The following is a 20704-nucleotide window of genomic DNA, read 5'->3' as shown; positions in this document are numbered from 1 at the left end:
ACAGACAAACAGCCACACACACTCGCAGTCACACCTATGGGCAATTTAGAGTAGCCAGTCGACCTAATCTGCATGTCTTTGGACTGTGGGAGGAAAGCCACGCATGGACAGGGAGAACATGCAAACTCCACACAGAAAGGCCGGGTGACCCAGGGGTCGAACCCAGGACCTTTTTGCTGGGAGGTGACAGTGCTCACCACTGCACCACCGTGCCACCCCCATGGTGTACTATTTAAAATAAATTATTCCTTTAATAAAATATGGCAACACTGGAACCTTAATAATAAAATAATATGTATAAAAACCCAGAAATTAAAATAAATATTGTTGCTTTTGCTTAAAGTAAGAAAATGTGATGCACACAGAAACTAAACAAGATGCAATTCTACCAATCTAGACTTCTTTAGGTGATATTTGTGATATATGTAGGTCATATGTCACACACAGCTAACATTTACCCACAGGAAGTCTGAGCAATAACTGCTCGCTGCAGCTTGTCATATAGAACTAATTAGGTCGTTAATCCATTTGATGTGAAACAGTGTCAATCTCATAGCATCTCCCAGGGTGATTTTACTAAACATATCTCTGCACGCCACTGTCTACCAGCCCTCATGGGTCAGGTACCATTCAGATTAAAATTACATGCCCGGTAGTTGGCTACACCTTTCATTTAAAGGGCTCTCCTGAGATGTACAGAGAGTGTCTGTCACAAAAGTAGAAGCAGGAGCTGGGTTACCTGTAGGTTTAAGAACATGCTTTGGTATCCATGCTCATATTCCATTCAGGGTGTACCCTGGCTTGGGGTAGGCTACAGCCCCCCCCCCACCAGTTTGAGAAGTTAGAGGATGGATGGATGGATGGATGGATGGATGGATGGATGGATGGATGGGTGCACTGCCTCTAACCAGTATCAATATTGTCAGTTTCATTATGTTGTTACAGGAGTACCTGGACAAAGATGTTGTTACGGTATCATATCAGACATGTACGGGAATGTGAGGTTAAATGTCTATCATTTTTTAAGAAAACAAAACACAAGACACAAGTGAGTGAAGGTAGAGCTGGACTTTGACAAAGCTTGTCTCTAACTTGTGCATTTTATACTGACAAAAATCTGGTGTTTCCTGCAGGCAGAAAATTTGCTGGGTTTTTTTTTGTTGCCATCCATCTATAGTTGCTGACCTGCTATTTGTAACCAGAGATGTTAATTTTATATAACCGGAGTTTCACATTATAATTCCCAGCCCTAAACCACTATGCCACCTGCTGGCCATTGGTAGTATTTTTTATCATTCTGGGCATACGTAATGACTTAAGTTGAAAGTATAGTGGGCAGCAGTGTTTTGCACCATTCTTGAAATGCATATGCCTATAACCTATACAAAACTTAAGATGTTAATGGAACAAGCAGAGAGAATTAACCAGAGTCAGTCATTTAATTGTGGGAAGAAACTAGAGAACAGAAAGCTGGGCCATACAAAGGTGGGATGACCTGGCACATTTTGCCATGAGGCTCCCATATTGTCGATGATACATCCATGCACCTAAACACCTCACTGCACCGAGTGGCAGAGTCACTGCTGCTGTTCTCCTCTGTTACAGGATCTCCTACTGCACTGCAGATAAATCTCAGGACAAAGTGTTCGCCTACGTTTCCCAGAGTCAGTTCAGTGAGACCCTGGAGTGCCACGCCTACCTATGCCCCAAGAAGAAGATCGTAAGTTGTGTTTTTGACGTGTTTCACTCGTTCACTCTTTGTCTTGAATTTCTCAGCTGTACCCACAATACTGCTTTTTAATGAGTTCATGTATGTCAACAACAGCTACTATGTTACTAGTTTAAAAAGCCAGATAAAGATGTTTGGTGTATGGAAAAGAAATATTCCTATGTCCCCTTGGTATGGTGTTTTGTCACCATCTAGTGGCTGAGTGAATCATTCACAGGCATGACTTTCCGCCTAGGGAGAGCGTTACTTATTTGTACTCCTGTAAATGAAATGAAAGAAATGACCTGTAACATCTTTACACTTCTATTTTTCTTTTTTGACATTCTTTTTCACATGGTTGGTGATAATCATTAGCGTCTCTCCCACTTCCTCACTCCTTTCTGTCTCTGAGGTCTGCCATGTCCTACAGTCATGGAAGTTCTTGCATTTGTCCACCCTCAGGCTCAAGCCGTCACACTCACAGTGGCACAGGCCTTCAAGGTGGCGCTGGACCTTTGGGAGGTCGCACAGGAAGGTAGACTCTCAGCTAATGTCCTGAGAGTATGTGCTAAAGAAGTGTGTGTGCTAACGGCTAACACAGAGCATGTGCGGTCAACTCGAGAGTGCGTGCTAATGGCTAACACAGAGCATGTGTTATCGTCCTGAGAATGCATCCTAATAGCTAATGGAGAGTTTGTGCTATCATCTCCAGAGTGCGTGCTAATGGCTGACGGATAGCGTGTGCTATTATCCAAAGAGTGCTTACTAATGGCTAACACAGAGCACGTGCTATCATCTCAAGAGTGTGTGCTAATGGCTAACAGAGAGCATGTGCTATCGTCTCGAGCGTGCATGCTAATGGCTAACGAAGAGCATGTGCTAGCAGCCTGACAGCGAGTGAAAATAGCCCAATAGTCTTTTAATGGCCCGAAAGTGCGAGCTATCGGCTAATATGAAGCACTTGCTCATGGCACGAGAGTACAGCTAATGGCTAATGGAGAGGAGCAGAAGCTGAGATTCCACACAGCTCCTGGGCAGTGCAGAATATCACCCTCCTCCCTCCCCAAATCCTATACAGATCTGTGTGCTTTAGTTTTGGAGCTTACAAAGGTGTATACAGCACAGTGTATACATTTATTATGAATGTATTCTGATTGATTTATAAATAGAAATCTCTCTTTATGTTTATGTCTTAAGATGGTACACAGAGTGTAAAGACATAAACATAGTTTACTTTATATTTCAAATACTGGCAATAAAAGAAATAATAAGACATAGTTCTTGTTTCAGACAAAATCAAGAAGGGCCATTCCTGCTGCTCATGTTCAGTAAAGACCTCGCACTCCGACCCAGGTATAGTGAATATTCATCTCTGTCCAGCTGTATGTCAAACATCCATTTGCACCACTTTCTAAATAAATCTGATACACTTGGGTCAGCCAATCCCTGGAGCGTTTGGGGTTAAGACCCTTCATCAAATGGCCCAGTGGCACAGAGTCCTAACTCACCTGGCCCATACATGCTTAATAACATCTGACGGCATCTAATGGGTGGTGTGGTGGCTTCATATCTCTGGGTATGGGGTTGAGTTCTTGTCTCTGGTTCTGTAGGTGGAGTTTGCTGGTTCTCTCTCTTTGTGCAGGTGCTCTGGTTTCCTCCTGCAGTCCCAAAATGTGCAGTTTAGGGAACTTCTAAATTACCCTTAGTCAGAGGTGGAAATTTCAGGTTCAGAAAGTACAAATCCAGACCATGATTTAGTTTCAACCAACCAATTGGGCATAAAGAGTCACATTCACAGAATACTCTGGGTTTCAATGAAATCTTGGTCTGGATTTGTACTTTCTGAAGCTAAACTTTCCATCTCTGCCTATAGGGGCTGGGATAGACCTCAGCTTCATTGTGAAGCTTTGCTGGATAAGCGGTGTTACACGGTGACATTGGGGGATGCACACATTTATGCTTACATAGATTTCACTGAGCTGCGTTGTGTGGGATTTGGGGACTATTAACAGCCGACTTCATGCTGTTTGAACACAACCCTCTGTTTCTTCTCCTTCCCCTGTGGTTCAGATTTGGAGAAACACAAAGCTCTGAGCAAGGAGGAAGCCCAGAGGCGGCCATTTTCCTCCTTCCATTCACCTTCACGACACAGCAACCCCTTAAAGAGACGGCCGATCAAGCACAACTCCTGGGTAGGGGGTTCGGTCCCTGCCACAGAAAAGCAGGAATCAATCAAATTTGTGCTCTTCCAGCTATGCGAATGACATTAGTGTCTGCGTGTGTTTAATTTGGGGCTTTCTCACCAGTGTTCTAAATGACTACATTTAACAACAGGTTACTGGCCAATAACATTTGTTTGTCCTTCAGCTGTTTGACATTTCCTGAGTTTCCATGCTGCTTTTTGGTGTTTTTCCTGAGCCCTGTTGTGTTTTCGATTTTAGTTTAGTGCACAGACATTTTAAAATGATTTGTCTGCCTGCCGTTTCAGGCCGGGCACTGAAGTAGCAGAAGTTCACCACATGGTGGCAGTGTTTTCCCACATAACTGAGCCATTGACGATCCAATCCAGATTCTCCAACACTGAGAGTAATTGATCAGTCCAGGGTGCATGAGATCATGCATCATTCTGCAATGTGTGCAGGGTTTGGTGGCCACATTTATAAACAGAAACATCTGCCGCTTCTCATTTCTGTCAGCCCATAAATGTTTATAACTTTTAATTAAAGAATATAATCGCTGGTACCACTTAATCATCCTGCGACACATGTAGCTGCACATTTTCCACAATTGTGTGTTCAGCAGGTGGCCCAGATTCAATAATGGAATATTTACATACGAAAATATGTGGAGAATAAAATGATTAGTATCGAGTTTAGATGCATTTCTATATAACACAGCAGGGCTAGATTTTATTTGAATTACTTGATTTAGATTATTTAACACCTGTATGAAAATATATGGAAGATATTTTAATGGTTATTCTTCAGAGGCATTTGTGATGGTATATTTATGGTTTTGTTTTACTTTTAGGATGCGGAGGATGGATTTGATGACGCGTTTTCAAGGTGAGTGCAGATTGTAGGTTTGCACACCTTGTGGATAAGCTCACCTGTTCCCTTCAAAGCTGAAATGATTTCACTCATGTGCTAAATGTAGCAAGGAGTCTCGCAGGCCTAAAGTGTACAATTCTGTCCATCTGAAGTGAAAACTTTTAAAATCAGTTCATGAAAATACATATAGTAGTTTTCATTTTATCAGTTAAGTGTAGTGTAATTATGAATGAATGTCTGCATTTGTATCCGTAAAACTTTTGGCAGTGACAATAGCGAACAGTCATCTGACATGGAGATGGGAAGAATAAAACAGGGGTTCGATTAGGGGAAGGAAGCTGAGAAGGGTCTAAGAAAATGGTGGGGAGGAGGGACAACAATGGCAGCCATTTTGGGGTCAGCAAAGAGGGTTAGAGGTGCCTGAAAAGCGGAATGGCATCAGGTCACAGTGAAGGGCTCCAGCTGAAGGGATGAGGCAACGTTGGGGAGGATTACTCTATTTTCTTTATTATTATTACTCTTTTACTACTAAACTTTACTTACTAACTAATACTACTAATCACTACTAAAAATCAGTGGTATATAAGGCTTGAGAACAAGTAACTGGGTGCGTCTGTCATGTGACTTCTCTGAACCATATACCCTCCATGTGCATGGTGGACTACATCATGTGAGGTCTATTGGCTTCCATTCTTTGAGTCATTAATGTGTGTCGCGTATGTCACGATTTGGTGTGTGTGAGTTTAAATAGCTGTTACAGGCCTGTCAGACTGAATGCATAGCAAGCAGTTCACGTTAATTAGCTTTCTAGAGCCTACAGTGTCCCGGCAATAACGAATTAACAGCCTTTTGGTCTTCAGAGAGCTCCTGAAGAAAATTCTCCTGAGTGTTGAGAACTGCTCCGTTCGCTTCACTCCCAGTCGACTCAGAATTGCATCTGCAGAAATTCGTACTGTGGGAATGTGGCCTTCAGCTGTGTTTGGGGGCCAGAGTCAGGACCAACCTGTCCCCATAGCGCCAGGGATTATTTTACGATGCCAATAATAATTTTTACTCCAGTTCCTATTTCTTACCCTGCTGTTTCCCATTGGGTCGAACAAGGCAGTTATTGACAGCACACAGTTTTTCCCAACTACTGCAGAGGACATCACTTCCTTATCGTTTATGACATGGCTGCTTATCCTTGTAGTCTATGGGAATGCAACACCCTGTGTGACCTTGTGACATTTTGCCCGGAGCATCCAATACCTGGATTTTTTAAATTCTTCACTCAAATATTACAGCAGGACTCACTAAGCTATCCTACCTCCATGTAATGGCACATACAAGAGATGGGCTAAAATATATCTTGCAATTTGATTCAGTATGGTAGTTCTGGGGGATTTATCTGAAAAGTCATGATGTTCTCGTTACAGCTGTATGACCTCATATGTCAGAGATATCCTTCCAAAGCTCATTGGATCATGAAAAGCATAAAAAAAAATCATATGCATTCTTTTGCTGACTTTTTGAGAAATTATATGGCAAAGGAGTCACTCAGATCTCACTTTCAAGTCTGTGTTGGTTAATAGTGTTTATTACGGATGGTCCATTTTCATAGCTATTTAATAAGTACACAGTCTCGTGAACCAGAACGTTTTCCCAGGACGTGCAGGGACAAGGCAGGGGGCCACACAAGACGGCTATATTACAGTCAACGGGAAGCGTAGACCTCAGGAAGAAGTCAGCAAAACACAGCTACCTGTATCAGTATCATTTTAATCTCTTAGAGCCAAGACCAAAGATTCAGTTTTCCATTAAAAAATCTGCATTATGCATTTCCAAATGCATTTTTTTGCACTTTCACCAAATGAGGGGTTATCACTTTGCCATTTTGAGATAGATGTATCCACCCTGTTTAATTTATATTCAGAAACGTTGGACATTTCGGACTTGTTCTGAGAAATAATAGGGGCATTTTTAATGCATTTTTGACCGTTTGGGATCAAACTTATTGCATCATACTACTCATAGATCAATGGGTATTCTCGTTTTTTTAGTAGTAAGGTCATATTTCAGTGAAAGATGATTTTGAAATCAAGGTGTTCACTGTTAAAAAATAGTAAGGGTTCCCATGCTGTGATTTCAGGCTTTTTTGTGGGATGTATCAGCTAGATCATGGCATGTTAACATGGGAATGTCTGTATTACATGCAGTAATTTATTCTTCTTCATGGGGTGCTTCCGGGAATGCTGATCTGTGCTCTTTGAGGATGGATCGCATCCTGTTTTTCATTATACCATTTAATTAGCTAATGTGTAATTCTGTCCTCAGCTGCACCATTATTTAACAGTTAATTGGCAACAGAGATTTATTGAGTCCAGGGGTGGGCTTTCAGTGTTTATGTCCCGAATATTTTTCTGAATTGCCAGTTTTTTTTTTTAATCATCATTTATTCACAGATTTCTTATGGGCCCAGAACTGCCCCTCTAAGAGTCTAACAAACATTAAACTACATTGATTAGAAATTAAATGTGCACATAATAGTATGTAAAGTCCAGAATGCAGAACTTTCGATCTTATTAGTTGACATGAATTACAGTGGGCAACGCTGTACTTTTCTCTCTGAAATTAATCAAAAAGAATACAGCTGGGTGCATTGATTATTGCATGCAGTATACTTTGCTGAGTTAACTGCCCTTTACTGCAGAAAGCTATGCCAACGCACTTGTGACAATGCTCTCAGCGTGGCATCAGTGAAAACCCTTTGTGGTCTGAAAACATAAATGAATGAAAAAAACTATGATCGGTATAAGCCATTCGGTAAATATAGCTGTACAAGTTTGTTTTGCCAGCACTTTTGTAAAAATCGATTAAATTCACAAAGAGATCCGGCTGCTGCTGGAAGTCAAAGCGCCCTGTGGTTTTTCACCCCTTCTGTGTGCAGTAATAAACCAAGCAGGTTTGTTTAATTTATTTATTTATCTGTCAGTCTGACATGCTGACGCTGTGTCTGGAGTGAAGGATGTGGTGGATTTGTATTGCACCGGTGGTGTGAAATAAAACGACGCTCCATTGGAACTAATCTCTGAAAACACTGTTTAAGCAGTGGGCTTATTACTGAGATCTGCTTTAATCTCAGTCAGTGTATTCAATACCGCATTTTACCATATGCCTGTAGTGTTTAATTCAACTATAAGTAGATGCTATTGGAATGACAATAATGTATACAAACGGCCCCATCACCCATTCCCCCCATCCCTACTTCTCCCTTACGGAAACCTCTCAAAAAATATTTATTAAAAGCCTACATTGGTGTGACTTGTCTCAGTGTTATCAGGTTCACCAGATCTGCATCTGACTGTATGTCTTTTTTGATTTACCACCTTAGTAAGTTCAAGTGTCTTCTGCAGTCAGCCCTCCCTTTGCTGCTACTAAGTGGCGTTGCATTGCTTTTTGGCATCATTTGTCTCAAATGAAATTACACTTTACACACTTTCTTCTGTACAATGTTTCTTTGAATTTTGAAATTGATCCAGCTAATACTTTTTGGGTTATCAAGCCACCAGCATCAAGCCTCTGTAGCTGCCCTCTGCTACCACTATTTGGCACTGGTTTAATTTTGGGGCAGTGATTCTCATAATTTGACCAGTTTCAAATCTTCACCCATACAATGTGCCTGTAAAGTTTTTTTTTTTTTTAAATCCGTTAAATACTTTTCAGTTATCATGCTAAAAAGATGTTTGTGGCAGACCGGTCCGAAAACCTTATCCATTCCTCATCTAGGGAATACAAAAAGTGCTATTGCCTCAAATGTTAGACTTTTTGTCTGCAGTGTATTAATCTGGTGCCTGGTATATCTTGTGTACTCTGTTATCAGATCAGCAAGCCATTATCCTGGGTGATTTCTGTTTTTCTAATTAACTTTATATATAAACTTCTGGTAAATTCATATACATTAATGTTCTAAGAGTTGTGCAAAGACAAACCGTTAGTTGTTTTTGACTCTTGAAGATCCGTACAGTATTTCCTATGAAATCCAAAGATTCAGATAAATATACTTTCTATTACAAATAGGGTGATGGACTACACCTTTTAATCTACTTGGATCCTTATATGAACTTGTAGGTTCTGAGACAGAATGAGGCCAAGTTTTCAGACCCTCTGGGTAGTTTATCCGGAATAAAATCCTGTTTCACTGCTTCAGAAAGTGGATGCTTAATGTAGTTTAGTTACAGACAGACGGACAGACAGAGGTAGGTGATTGTGTTTTGGGTGAATAAGATGAATTAACAATATTTTGTTCTTTATAACAATGGACCAAACATGTTTTTTGCACAGAAAACCACAGTTCATTTTGATGGAAATAGCATGCCTTGACAAATGATAAATCCTTTGAAATGGCCTGAGATCAGATTGTCCTTTTTGCTTTTTCTTTGCCAAAATATTGTATCTTGCCTGAGACTTGAATGTATAATGAATCACATTTTACATTAATCTCTCTTTTGGATCAATGAAAATTCTTTATGGATTCTAAGCTAATATCATTTCTCAAAAATGGACAATGTCCAGTGTGAGAAGCTGGTTGCTCTGCTCCTTTGATGAAATCTTCTTCTTCTTCATGACATGCAGCAATATGGACGTGGAAGACACAGACACAAGTAAGTGGGATCACCAAAGAAATGCGTGATAGTTTTTTCTTTCAAAAACTATTTTCCGTCTGTTGCATCTGCAATCATAATATTCTGTAGACCAGTTTTTTGTAGGGAGACAAACTTCAGCTTTGACTTTGAGGAGGCCACAGGAGTCTTGTAATAAATGTGGCAGTATTATCCCTGTTTGTTATACTCATCTATTATTTAGGCTTAAACAGCTCAGGCCAATTGTGCATGGATTTCTTCTGTAACAAGTTACATCTTTCCTTTTTATTCCCATGAAATGAAGTGGATTGCAATACATCTTGGTTCCAGACTCCATAAGCATGACGCACATTTGTAGAATGACCGTGGAAACTGCGTGTTTAATGATGATTATTGCTTTGAGACTGGATCTTAATTTAGTACCACTTCAGAATGTAGATATTTAGCATAACGTGACATTGAGACTAAAACTTTGTTGCTTTCTCCTTGTTCCCAGTCTAGCAATCAGATTTTTCACATCGGCCATGTTTGCGTTGGTCAGGTTGGCAGAGTCCAGATGCAGGTAACTGTCTGAAGATGCAGCTGTGAGGTCAGGCAGGGGTGACCTTCAGGATCTAATGATTAATCACTGAGGACACGTGGGATAATAAAACACACAAACCTTCTACACATAGCTTTTTCAGACTGATAGCTATATATTGTTCTTTTCCCAATATTGAATAATGAAGAAGTTTTTTTTTCTGCTGGCAACCTTTCATAGAATAAACAATAATTTTTTTCTGTACTTTTTTGTACACAGATTAAAGATGGACGCTTGTTGATATATATATTTAACTAGAATTAATTGTGAACAAGAGCAGTGTTCAGATGATGTTTTTTGGCTTATTTTGTTCCTTCATTTTTGTTTAATATGTGACCAAAGCTATGTTGTTATTTGCCGTCTCGTAAGTCATATTCATGAGCTGGGGCAAACTTATACACCAGCCACCACCGCCCCCCCCCCCCCCAGGCTTTAAGTGGCTTGGGGGGCCTTCTAGCCATGTTAGCCTAGGGTCCCAAGAGAAGTTAATCCCCCCCTGATAGTGTGCTTTATGTCTTGCTGATTTTAAATCGCTCATCTGCATTCCTATAAGAACTGCTCATTTTGTAATCCAGGTCTCGGTTCCCAGGTATAGTACTTTTGTTTTGATTTTTTTTGTGCAATGTAGCCATTACAGGGCTGCCTTGGCAATGAAACATGCTCCATTCGTATAAGATCGATTCCCGTAGCACAGATGAAATGTGAGCAGTCATTTCTGTGCAGTGAACTCAGGTATGACTATGACAAAATTTAGGTTTATTTGATCAATTTTAAGGAAATGACTGTCACCAAATGTGGGCATTTTTAAGGAACTAAGGTTTACTTTATATGGTCTGCACAAGTTAGTTTATTCATTTACTGCTGTTTCTTAAACATTTGATATAAATGCATCTATTTGAATGCATTGAGACTTTTTCATGATAATGTCACTAAGATGACAATGGTCAGTGCAAATAATTTGGACACTTTTAGTTAGCATGGCAGCTAAATCGGAGTGGTTTAGTTTTCTTTAAGGGTTAAGTTAACTCCGAGTTAAGAGCTAAGTGGGAAGATTAATGTTCGTTTCCACAAACTCGATGACAGTTATAGCATTAGTTAAATTCTGGTTACATTTTTCTTCATTTGAGAATAAAAAGGAAAAGTCAAAATGTTCATGTATTTTCAACCAAATGAGCCACATATTGCAAATCATTAAAACTATATTTGCAATTAAAAGGCAGAAAGGATGGGTAAGGGTGATTAAGATTGCTTTCTTCAGAGATAAATCTAAAGTAATGTCATTTACAAACAACTGTTCTTGACAGCTAGACGTAAATTACAGTTAATCTTATAACTGACATGAATGCAGCCCGTTTAATAATAAGATGCCACATTTTCAGAAGATTAAATGTTAAGCTTTTGACTGTAGGACAAAATCTATTTTTAATCAATGTTATAATGCATATGTACTTTATCAGCAACATATAAAACTGAAAGTCACTATCACTTTATCTCCCAAAGGACTGTTTGGGCTTTATAGCCCAGATTTTGACTACTGCAAATCCTAAAGTTAGAATGTTTCTTTCTAGGTTTTGCGCAGTGATGTACATACATAATTCTTTATGTGTCATCATTGGTAGAGTTTCCCAAATTAACTCAGCATTTGAATGAAAAAGGTACTTTTCTAAGACCACTATCACTCATGAAGTCTTTGAATTCAAAAATATTCCCTTGTGTGTTTCAGCTGTTTGTGGCATTATTTTATGAAAACTGAGTGCAAGAAATCAGGAACAAACAGCGATTAATCAATACAGTTATTAGTAGTTAATTAAGACTACCTAGGCAGTACACAGATCGTTTAATATTTTGCGTTCTGCCATTTGTGAATTTCACTGTAACACTGAAAAAATGGGAAATTTCCCAGAGATCGCCAAAGTCCTTCAAGCCACAAGGGGGCGTGCTTATGAAGATGCAACTTTATTTCTCGTCTATATAACAATTAGGGCCTAGTGTGTACGAAACTCTTGCAGGCCAAAGTTATTTTGCTATCTTTTTCAATGATCAATGTTTTTTTCTTTAATTTGCTTGAAAGGAAAATGAAGACCAGCCTCAGTCTCTTCCATATATCAGCATTTAACTTAATTTAAAGTAAGTAACAGGTTTTATGTCTCCTGACTCTTGAAAATCAGCTCCAGGGATATTAAAGTTTGTGTTTTAGCTGACGGGGGCACCTGGTGGTTTGAATCAATCCTGCCTGTTTTTTTGGTGTCATTGCTTTAGGATGAATTGATGGTCTTGTTTGGAAGTAGCTTGTGGGGGAGGAGGAGGGGAGATGGAGTTATTGCAATATCCAGCACTGGAAAATGTCAGTGCTCTGGATTTCTAGGCACACTTCCCTGCGAGAAATGCTGTCCTGGACGCTCCTTTTTAAATGCCCAGCCTGTCTGAGAGCCCTCAGTGGTGAATGTCAAACCTTTATGTATAATTAGGAGTGTCCATTGTTACCTGGTAACAGAAAATGCAGGGGATTCACAACACACAGAGCTAGACCTGTATCGTTTACTCTTACTATGCCATGAGTGCCCAGGAAGAGGTCCTGACCCCAGGTGCGGTAAACAACACCTTCTCAGCAATAATCACGTTGTTTCCATAATGTTCCGTCATCTTACTACATGGCTTCCATGGAAATTCTGTAGCTTGAATAATGAGACTGGGTAGGCCCATCCGTGCTCCTGGAACGGTTTCAAGCTGACCGCGTTTCGGATTGCAGAATGACCACAGTGAAGAGCCATCTGTGCATATCACCTTGAAGAAGCTAAATTTAATCTAAGCTATTCTGATTTAATGTAGAAGTCATGGATGATGTCATTTAGCCTCACAATATTTCTTCAGTGGCGAATGGTTTTATTGTATATATTGTGTTTTCCAAGCATATGATTTTTTTTTTTTTTTGTGAAAATGTTTGCTGTGCAATAGTTTCTTCTTATTAATCACTTTCTCTGTTGTGTTTATGTATGTAGTTTGTAAATTTGAGATTTGCTTGTTACTCACACAGCTAGAAATTGTACAAGGTGCATTGTCTTGCTATATTTGGGCTTTCTTTTGAGAATCAAATATGTATTTTTAAAGATAAAATGAGATTTCATTAAAGAGGTTGAGCAGTTTGAAATGATTTGCATGGTTTTCCTGAGTTCTCTGAAGTATCCTGCAGAATAACATGGTTTAGTGCTGGGAGTCTGTTTAATTATTTTATCTTATGGTATAATTAAGATGTATAATTTTGACTGTGGAAGAATCTAGCATAATGAACCGGAGAAGCTCTATCTTGTAAAAACACTGCCAAGGTACATATTAAAGTATATATTTTCAACTCCTGTCATGTTATGTCGGGGTTATAATTGGGGTTTATTTTTAGGGTTCAATTAAATGGGGTTTATTTTTGAAAAATGAATGGTTAAAATGCATAAGTGATGTATGTGCAATAAAAATACAGGTTATTATTTGGTGGGGGTGGGGGTGGAGCCTAACCCAGCATAGGACACAAGCTTGCACTGATGTGAATAAGGGTGCAAATAAAAATAAAAGCCAGCACCTGGTTCTGTGTGTGGAATTTGCGTGTTTGTGTGTTTGCCCTGCAATACACTGGATCCAGTATGTTTCCCAGCCTGGCTTGTTCACAGTGACCCTGTACTTAATAACTGGCGTTGGTTGGCTGGTCGGATGGATGGATGGATGGATGGGACCAAAACCTCATTGTTTTCCTTCCAATATTCTGATTTGTCTCCAACTAACAGGTGAATAATGTATGAAGTGTGACTCACACAATTAATGCATGGCTGTTACTCATGAAATTGGGCTTTCTGTCAAAAGAAATGCAATAGTCTGAGTATGTAAGCCAATGTTGTAATTCTGCTGTTGTATATACGTACATATATTTGTACTTTTTTCCCAAGCAGTGGCATTTTAAGTGCACTTCTAGATGCAGAAACGAATTTTTGTGCTTCAGACTTCTGTCTATATAGAAATGATTTTTATATGCTTATATAATGTGAACACAATAAGAAATACAATGATAGGTAGGACCATGATGAAGCATTGCTGATGTTTTTAGTGCAAAAATAACTTCCGTCAAAGTTAAATGGACCATGGATTGTGAACCTGTCCACACACAGACTATTGTGTCCTTGGAAAGTCTGTGTCTGTGGCAAAATGTTTTGATTGACCAAAAAAACTATGTGGGTCAGGCTCTTAAATACCATGTCCGTGGTAAAAATTGCATTTTGATCCAAATGTCCATCAGAATTTGTCATGGTGTTGACCCATGGACCGATACGCGTGAAACTTTAAACGATTCATGATTAAGGTCAGGTCCAAATTTAAGCAGAGGTCCTTTGTGTTGGATGGAAGCTTCTGTTGAAATGTTGGAAAGATGACATCACCTGCCTCCTACACATCACACTCGCTGAAGGGAACGAACGGCTCTGAGTAATCACTGCTGCATCACATGCCTGCTCTTAATGCCAGGGCGTGATTGACAATCTGCAATTGATGGCATAGGTGTAGGGGGGGCTCTAGAGGGTGTGGTTCCTATAGTATCGAGAACTGTAGCAGAGGGAGAGAACCTTGGTAGCTTTTTCACAGCTTTGCCTCACATCCAGGATGCAGCACGAGCGTCAGTCAGCCAGGGTGCCGTACTACATGTTATACGTGTTGTAAAGCCGTACCCAGCAGTGTGCTGTGGGACCAGTAAACAGTGTCCTCTTAAGAGGGCAACGCCAGGTGAGATGTGAAATATCTGCCCCTCTTTAATGTCTTGGGTGAGGCTGTTGATTCCTTTCGGGAACCTTGGCCTCAGAGCTCTTGAACTGCTGTACCTGATGATGCTGGAACTAAATAAACTGAGATATGTTGGGGAAAGCATTGAGGTTTTTCAGAAGGCACCAGCAGTCCTCTCCCCCCCTCCCCATTTCTCCTACATAAAGTTTTATTTCTTGATTCCCTTCCATTCTGTTAATTTTAGATGATAATGCGAAGTGACTCCCTTGTAAAATGTGAACTATAAAGCCTCTTGCCTTAAGAGAAACCTTTAATTCTCAACGGCCTTTGAATTTTTATTCTTTTAATGTCATAGCCTTCCTAAATTTAAGGTAACGTCAATATAATTTTATAACCTTATCAAAAATTGGTTGTATTATAGCAAAATTGTTCCGATGATTGCCGTCCTGTGAATACTATATTATTTTAGATAACTGTTTAGAACCAGCCAAATTTCGACCTGGGGCCTGTAAACTGTGGTACCTTAAATCTGACAAGTTACCCTGATAAGCCAGTAACCCCACTTCATAGTACAGGCCACTGGTATTGTTGGGAATATAACATCGATATTGCATAATTGAAGGTTATTCTATGACTCAAAAGGAACAGGTTCCTGTTGATGTTTCATTTAGATGGTCCTTAAACCTACAACAATTGAAGGTTATTCTACGACTCAAAAGGAACAGACTCCTATTAACGTTTCATTTATATGGTCTTCAAACATCCCACGGTCTGCAGTTAATTTGTTCGCAATTAGCCCCAAGCAAAATGAATGTAATTACTGTTTGATTTTTTTAACAAGTACTTAATGAGGTGAGCTGGAGATGATAGCTGTGATTTTTGGCCTGTGTGCTTCGTAAGAATTCCGTGCAATTGTAGAGAACTTTCACCCGGTGAATCAGTTGAAGAAGAATGACATCAATGGACACAACATGAAAAACCCCTCAACGTCAGAGTTCATCCGGTGTGCATCTTCTGGTATTTCCTCAGAGGTAAGACAAGGACTGCATATTATTTGTGACATTTTTATTACAGTTATCAAACTGAAAATGTTTTCCTTGATCTGCTAAACACTTGAATCTCAAACAGCGAAACAAAAAGGGATCTGTTCTATTACTATATACACCTACTGTATACAACTACAGACAACTGGACTGAATCATTGCATTGTGAATCTCTGACATCAGACATGTCCTTCACATGGTATCAAGCTATTAATTATTATTTTTTATTACATTCAGAGTAGTCCGTTTCACAGTTATCATTCTGAATCGATTGCTGTAATTATTGCATGCTGTGTCTCCGTTATCCATATGGAGATGTTAGTTCTGATTAATAGCAAACGCACTGCCTCTTGGTGGATGTAAGCTTTATTCACGTAAAGTAACGCATTGCTCTTAATCAGAGAATTTACATCTGCTCAACATAAATCTAAAAGTCATACCTGACAATTAGCTATATTAGCAGAGATGAGCATGGTTGAAACAAAATGATCATCTCTGTGGTATCAATATATTTTTGTGGTCGACACATAAATACTTTTTAATTTGCATTTTTTAAGCATTTTTTGCATTCGTATTTCTGAAGTAGAACAGTATTAATCTACACAGTAAGTGCTTTACAGATTAATGACCAGCATGCAGCTACACAATGTGTGTCTACATATGTATATGTAATCATTTGAGTTTAGTTGAGTTATCTTAAATAAATGAAGTGTGTTTGTGGAGTTTATACAGGACTTCAAGGAACTGAGCCCTTCATGGATGCCCTTAGCATAGATGCCATTAGCTATTGCTAAATTACTTTCCTCTGTCTGCTTTTTTCTTTTTTGGCTGAATCAATCATATTTCAAAGCTGGGGAAATTACAAAATCGTGTTTCCTAATTTGGGGGAGCGAAAATACATTCTGAGAGTAAGTTTGAAACATTGCAGCTATTCCCTGGTGGCAGATTCACCATATGAGAAATCCCGTTTTCACGGTGTGTGGGTTTGCCAATCTCCATCCTTGATCTCCATCATGAACTGACAATAAGACAATACATGGGGGCACTTCATCCCAAGAAGCTGGCTAGTTTTGGAATGGTGTCACTGTGTGCTCCAAGAGGCTGGCGGGAACCCAGCCCTGGAGAGGATTCATGCTCTGGGCAGTATGGGGGCCCCATTGCTGGGGGGTGGAGGGGAAGGAGGAAGGGGCAGCTGACCTCCAGGCAGATGCTCGACGCTTCAGACTTCGATGATGTTGATGGAGGGGACGGATGGGTGAAACTGCAAGGCAAGGTGAACATGATCAGAATTTATAAGAAAGAAACTGCACCATACATTGACTTTCTGCCCACTCAATCGGAAGGTGATGGTTAGCTAAATTAAATATTCATAGGAGGAAAATCAGGCTGGAGTGACGTTCAAGGGCACCCGAGTACTTGTCTTTGGTTTGGTGGCCACGGAGACCTTAGGGGCTGTGAACCTTTTATGTGTATTTTTTTAATACAGCGTTTTGGACATTTTAATTTGCAACCTACTATAAAGTGCTACAGTGACTCAACAGAAGCAGGAAAATAAGTAACATGCTCGCAGTTTGAGAAATACACTGACCCACAACATGGTGGTTCTGGAATCATTTCAGTTTGGAATGATTCCTTAGTGTTTTCAGATTGAAACACTGTACTACAATTAGGCATTCTGCTAATCAACTGCTAATGTGTTGAGTAACTACTGGGTTAAAAACCATAGTTTTGTATGTTACTGCACAACTCAGATTTCATGGTTTATTTGTGTTTATGCACTTGATAAACAAAATATACCAACGACCCAAAATGATATGGGCAGACGACTGGGTCAGAGTGTCTCTGAAATGGCGAGGCTGCTGGGGGGCTCACGGTCAGCCATGGTGAGTGCCTACTGAGAGAAATCCGAGGAGGGAAAGACCACAAGCTGCCAGGCAGGGTGTTTGCCAGTTGGAGTCCTAGATATGAAGGTAGGCTGTCCTGTTTGGTAGAGATCAACAGAAGGGCTACTGTGGCACAAATGGCAGATAATTTTGATGTCACTACACATGGCATCGAGTCCTGCTGCACGTGGGACTTGCACCAGTATTACTAGTTAACATTATTTGCTTCACGTCAGGGTGGTCATAATATTTTGGTTCATCGGTGCATACTTATTTTTACAGTTTAGATAATATGTAGGTCAGGGGATGATTTAATCGTAAAATATTTTAATTCTGTTGGCTTTATTTTCCTAAGAATAAATAGTTGTCCTTTTTACGATTGAATCCACAGACCTGTGTATTTAATGATCTATCTGATGTGTTTTAAATACAAGCTTAAGTTTCATACCGCAAAACGGTCAGCTGTTATTTGAAATCACCTTGATGTTCATCACTGTCTGTCTGTCTGTCTGTCTGTCTCTCTCTCTCTAATCTCATGAAATGGCACATTGCCCCATGGACCCAGCAAAGCTAAACAGGGCCTGATTTCTATTGCACTGGAGGGAGAGATGAGATTGAGGGGGAAGATGGGCTTTCGGGAGACACGCTGAAGACCTCTTCATGAATGCCAAGCAGGGCCTGGAATCGTTTGAGGCCCTCACTCCCGCATCCGTGGAGCTGCCTCAGAGTCCTGCACCGGGTCGAATAGTTGCTGAAACGGGCGGATTTTAATGTTCTGGAATTTTACGGGCGGGTAATTCATTACACATGGGCAGCAGATAGCAGGTCAATCAAAACAGTATTGTAGCCTGCAAAAATAACATATAAGCAAAAATATCTATGTATTAGACTATCATGTACAAATTGTCATCATCACAGTGTGTTCAGTATATTGGGGGTACCTTATGGTGCTTTCGATTATTTCAGTTACTCCAAGTCGGCACTCGGATGAAAACGTCACGAAAAACGTCACTTCCCGTCGGAAACACGCCTCTTTTATGACGTTGATGTCGGACAAGATTTTGTTGTCCGAGCTGCCCCATGACGTAATTTCAACATGGCGGCTTACACACTCAACAGTAATTCTATTTTATAAATCTTTAAAAATGTTTTGTTAAATATATTAATAGTTATAAATGTAACTGCACGTGTTCGATTTAGAGAATAAACATTCCGCCCGTTACCCGCCCATACCTGTCATAAATTACACACAATTATTTTTTCCGCCTCCACAAACATTCACATACACGTCTGAATCCGTGCTGAAGCGTGTCGTCGTGTTCTCTCTTTCACCCTCGTCACAGTATGAATAGCTTAGATCTATCTGATTTGATTTTGTGTTAGATGGACTTTTTCGTTTCAATTCAAAATGCATGTAGGCCTAGCGCTTGTCACGTTGAGAGGTGCATAGAAAAAATAATTGTGTGTAATTTATGACGGGTACGGGCGGGTAACGGGCGGATTAATGGGCCCGGGCGGGTGTGGATTTAACTTTGAAATAATCACGGTGCACGGGCGGGTGCGGTGCTGTACTGTGCGGGTGCGGGCGGGTGCAGGTCTCCAAAAGTGGACCCGTGCAGGACTCTGAGCTGCCTTGATCTACTTCACAAGCCAAACGACAGCATTCATCAGGTACTTCTGTAACATCCACAAGACTGTTTAAGCGAGAGGCTGAGGAACTCAGTGATACTAAAAGCTTTTTTATTACGCTTTTCAAGTATGAGAATGGGCTGGTTTTTTCGTAGTAAGAAAAAAATACCCTGTTCATTATTAGTACAACATCAAGTTAATTTAAATAATTTAAAGCTAATGTGTGTATGGAAAGAGGCCACAGCAATTCTGTGGTGCTCATGGGGACAGTCAGGTGTTAGTAATTGCTGGGGTTAATTCAATCTGCACGACCCCTGTTCCCTGGCTGTTCCCTGGCTGTATACGCTCCACCAAATCATCCGCTCCTGCAGGAACACCCTGCACGCTTGTTTTCTGTCTCTCCAAACCTAACAGAACTCGATTATTTTGGTCGTGTGCACAACCCCCCCACCCCCCCCCCCCCCCGTCCCCATTTTTCATGCGAGGTGAAAATAGATTCAATATTTTTAACTTGTCTGTTAGGCTGTTTGACCTGTCTGACATAAACAAGGACAAATTGAGTAAGTTCATTGTGTAAGCCAAGCATGTTATTACAGTGAAAAATCTTGCCAACGAGAAAACTGTCTAAAATAACCGAAGTAGTATAAACCAAAACAAAGGCAGAGCCTTAATTTTGCTTTTAGTTTTACGGCAAATCTTAACCATTCTACCATGACCTGTAGCATGCCTGCTTTTGTGATTTAAGTTTTAATGATGTCAGTGCCTTTAATTAGATAGCCTTTGATATGCCCGTTTAATGTCTGCTGTTAGCTGCAGGCTTGTTATCGGCCTCACTTGAAATGCAGCCCGTTCTGCAGTCTGATAGTCATCTTCTTCATATGTTAAGGCACAAAGCAAGAGGTGCAGATATCTACTGGAGGTTTAAACCTTCTGGTATATGCATAATATAATTCAATTCAAACAGTGCAGCTAAAAATTTACATTTTGAATGGATATGTTTTAGTGAGGGGGAGCATATTTGAGTGCTTGTGAATGAAACTTTTTTTCCATAGCCATTGGTGATTTGAGGATTGGGGGGGGGGGGGGGCTGTTCCTTTGATCCCCCAGACCAACTCATGTATCATTACAAGCATCCTTTTTTTTTTTTTTAATGAATCACCCTCTGGCAGGAAGATATGAGCAACTGACATACCGAGCCGGTTTATCTGTAGGGTCCAGGCTGCTTGTTTGCACAGCAAGCACAAGCGCAATGGCGATCCTGCCTCTGCCGGTGCCCACCTTGCTCCTGAGCAAGCCCCCACTGTGGTGCTCTGGCGTGCTCCGCTCCGAGCACGGCTTCACCTTCTCCTTGCTGTTGCTGGAGTCGTTGTCCTTGATAATGTCATACTGCCGGCAGAACAGGGCGATCACAGCTGAAACAGAGCCACGAAGTCCACA

The 20704-nt window shown here is 40.3% G+C and overlaps 2 protein-coding genes across 7 annotated transcripts in view; one reads left to right on the top strand and one right to left on the bottom strand.

Moving 5' to 3' along the window:
- LOC111837997 (low density lipoprotein receptor adapter protein 1) overlaps nucleotides 1-13546 on the top strand; it is a 33680-nt gene extending 20134 nt beyond the window's left edge. The window contains exons 4-11 of one of the 4 annotated variants that reach the window (XR_002836782.2): nucleotides 1606-1720; nucleotides 2171-2243; nucleotides 2999-3061; nucleotides 3779-3900; nucleotides 4739-4773; nucleotides 9370-9398; nucleotides 9874-9939; nucleotides 10177-13546. Coding sequence is in view for 3 of the 4 variants with exons in the window: in XM_072702935.1 (XP_072559036.1) it covers nucleotides 1606-1720; nucleotides 2171-2243; nucleotides 2999-3061; nucleotides 3779-3900; nucleotides 4739-4773; nucleotides 9370-9398; nucleotides 9919-9965 (484 nt within the window). In the remaining variant the exon portion in view is untranslated. Of the gene's footprint in view, nucleotides 1-1605; nucleotides 1721-2170; nucleotides 2244-2998; nucleotides 3062-3778; nucleotides 3901-4738; nucleotides 4774-9369; nucleotides 9399-9873 lie in introns of all 4 variants that reach the window. The other 3 variants (XM_072702936.1, XM_072702935.1, XM_023800538.2) reach the window with 3 other exon arrangements.
- A 2216-nt stretch (nucleotides 13547-15762) lies between these two features.
- fndc4a (fibronectin type III domain containing 4a) overlaps nucleotides 15763-20704 on the bottom strand; it is a 31976-nt gene continuing 27034 nt past the window's right edge. For 2 of the 3 annotated variants that reach the window (XM_023800505.2, XM_023800496.2), the window contains exons 5-6: nucleotides 20460-20679; nucleotides 15763-17016 (exon numbers count right to left, since the gene is read on the bottom strand). In XM_023800505.2, coding sequence (XP_023656273.2) covers nucleotides 16803-17016; nucleotides 20460-20679 — 434 coding nt within the window. In that variant the 3' untranslated portion in view covers nucleotides 15763-16802. The remainder of the gene's footprint in view (nucleotides 17017-20459; nucleotides 20680-20704) is intronic. The other variant, XM_023800514.2, reaches the window with a different exon arrangement.

Source organism: Paramormyrops kingsleyae, chromosome 19 (assembly GCF_048594095.1).
Source record: "Paramormyrops kingsleyae isolate MSU_618 chromosome 19, PKINGS_0.4, whole genome shotgun sequence".
Taxonomy (NCBI): Eukaryota; Metazoa; Chordata; class Actinopteri; order Osteoglossiformes; family Mormyridae; genus Paramormyrops; species Paramormyrops kingsleyae.
This window is presented reverse-complemented; position numbering and strand designations above follow the sequence as displayed.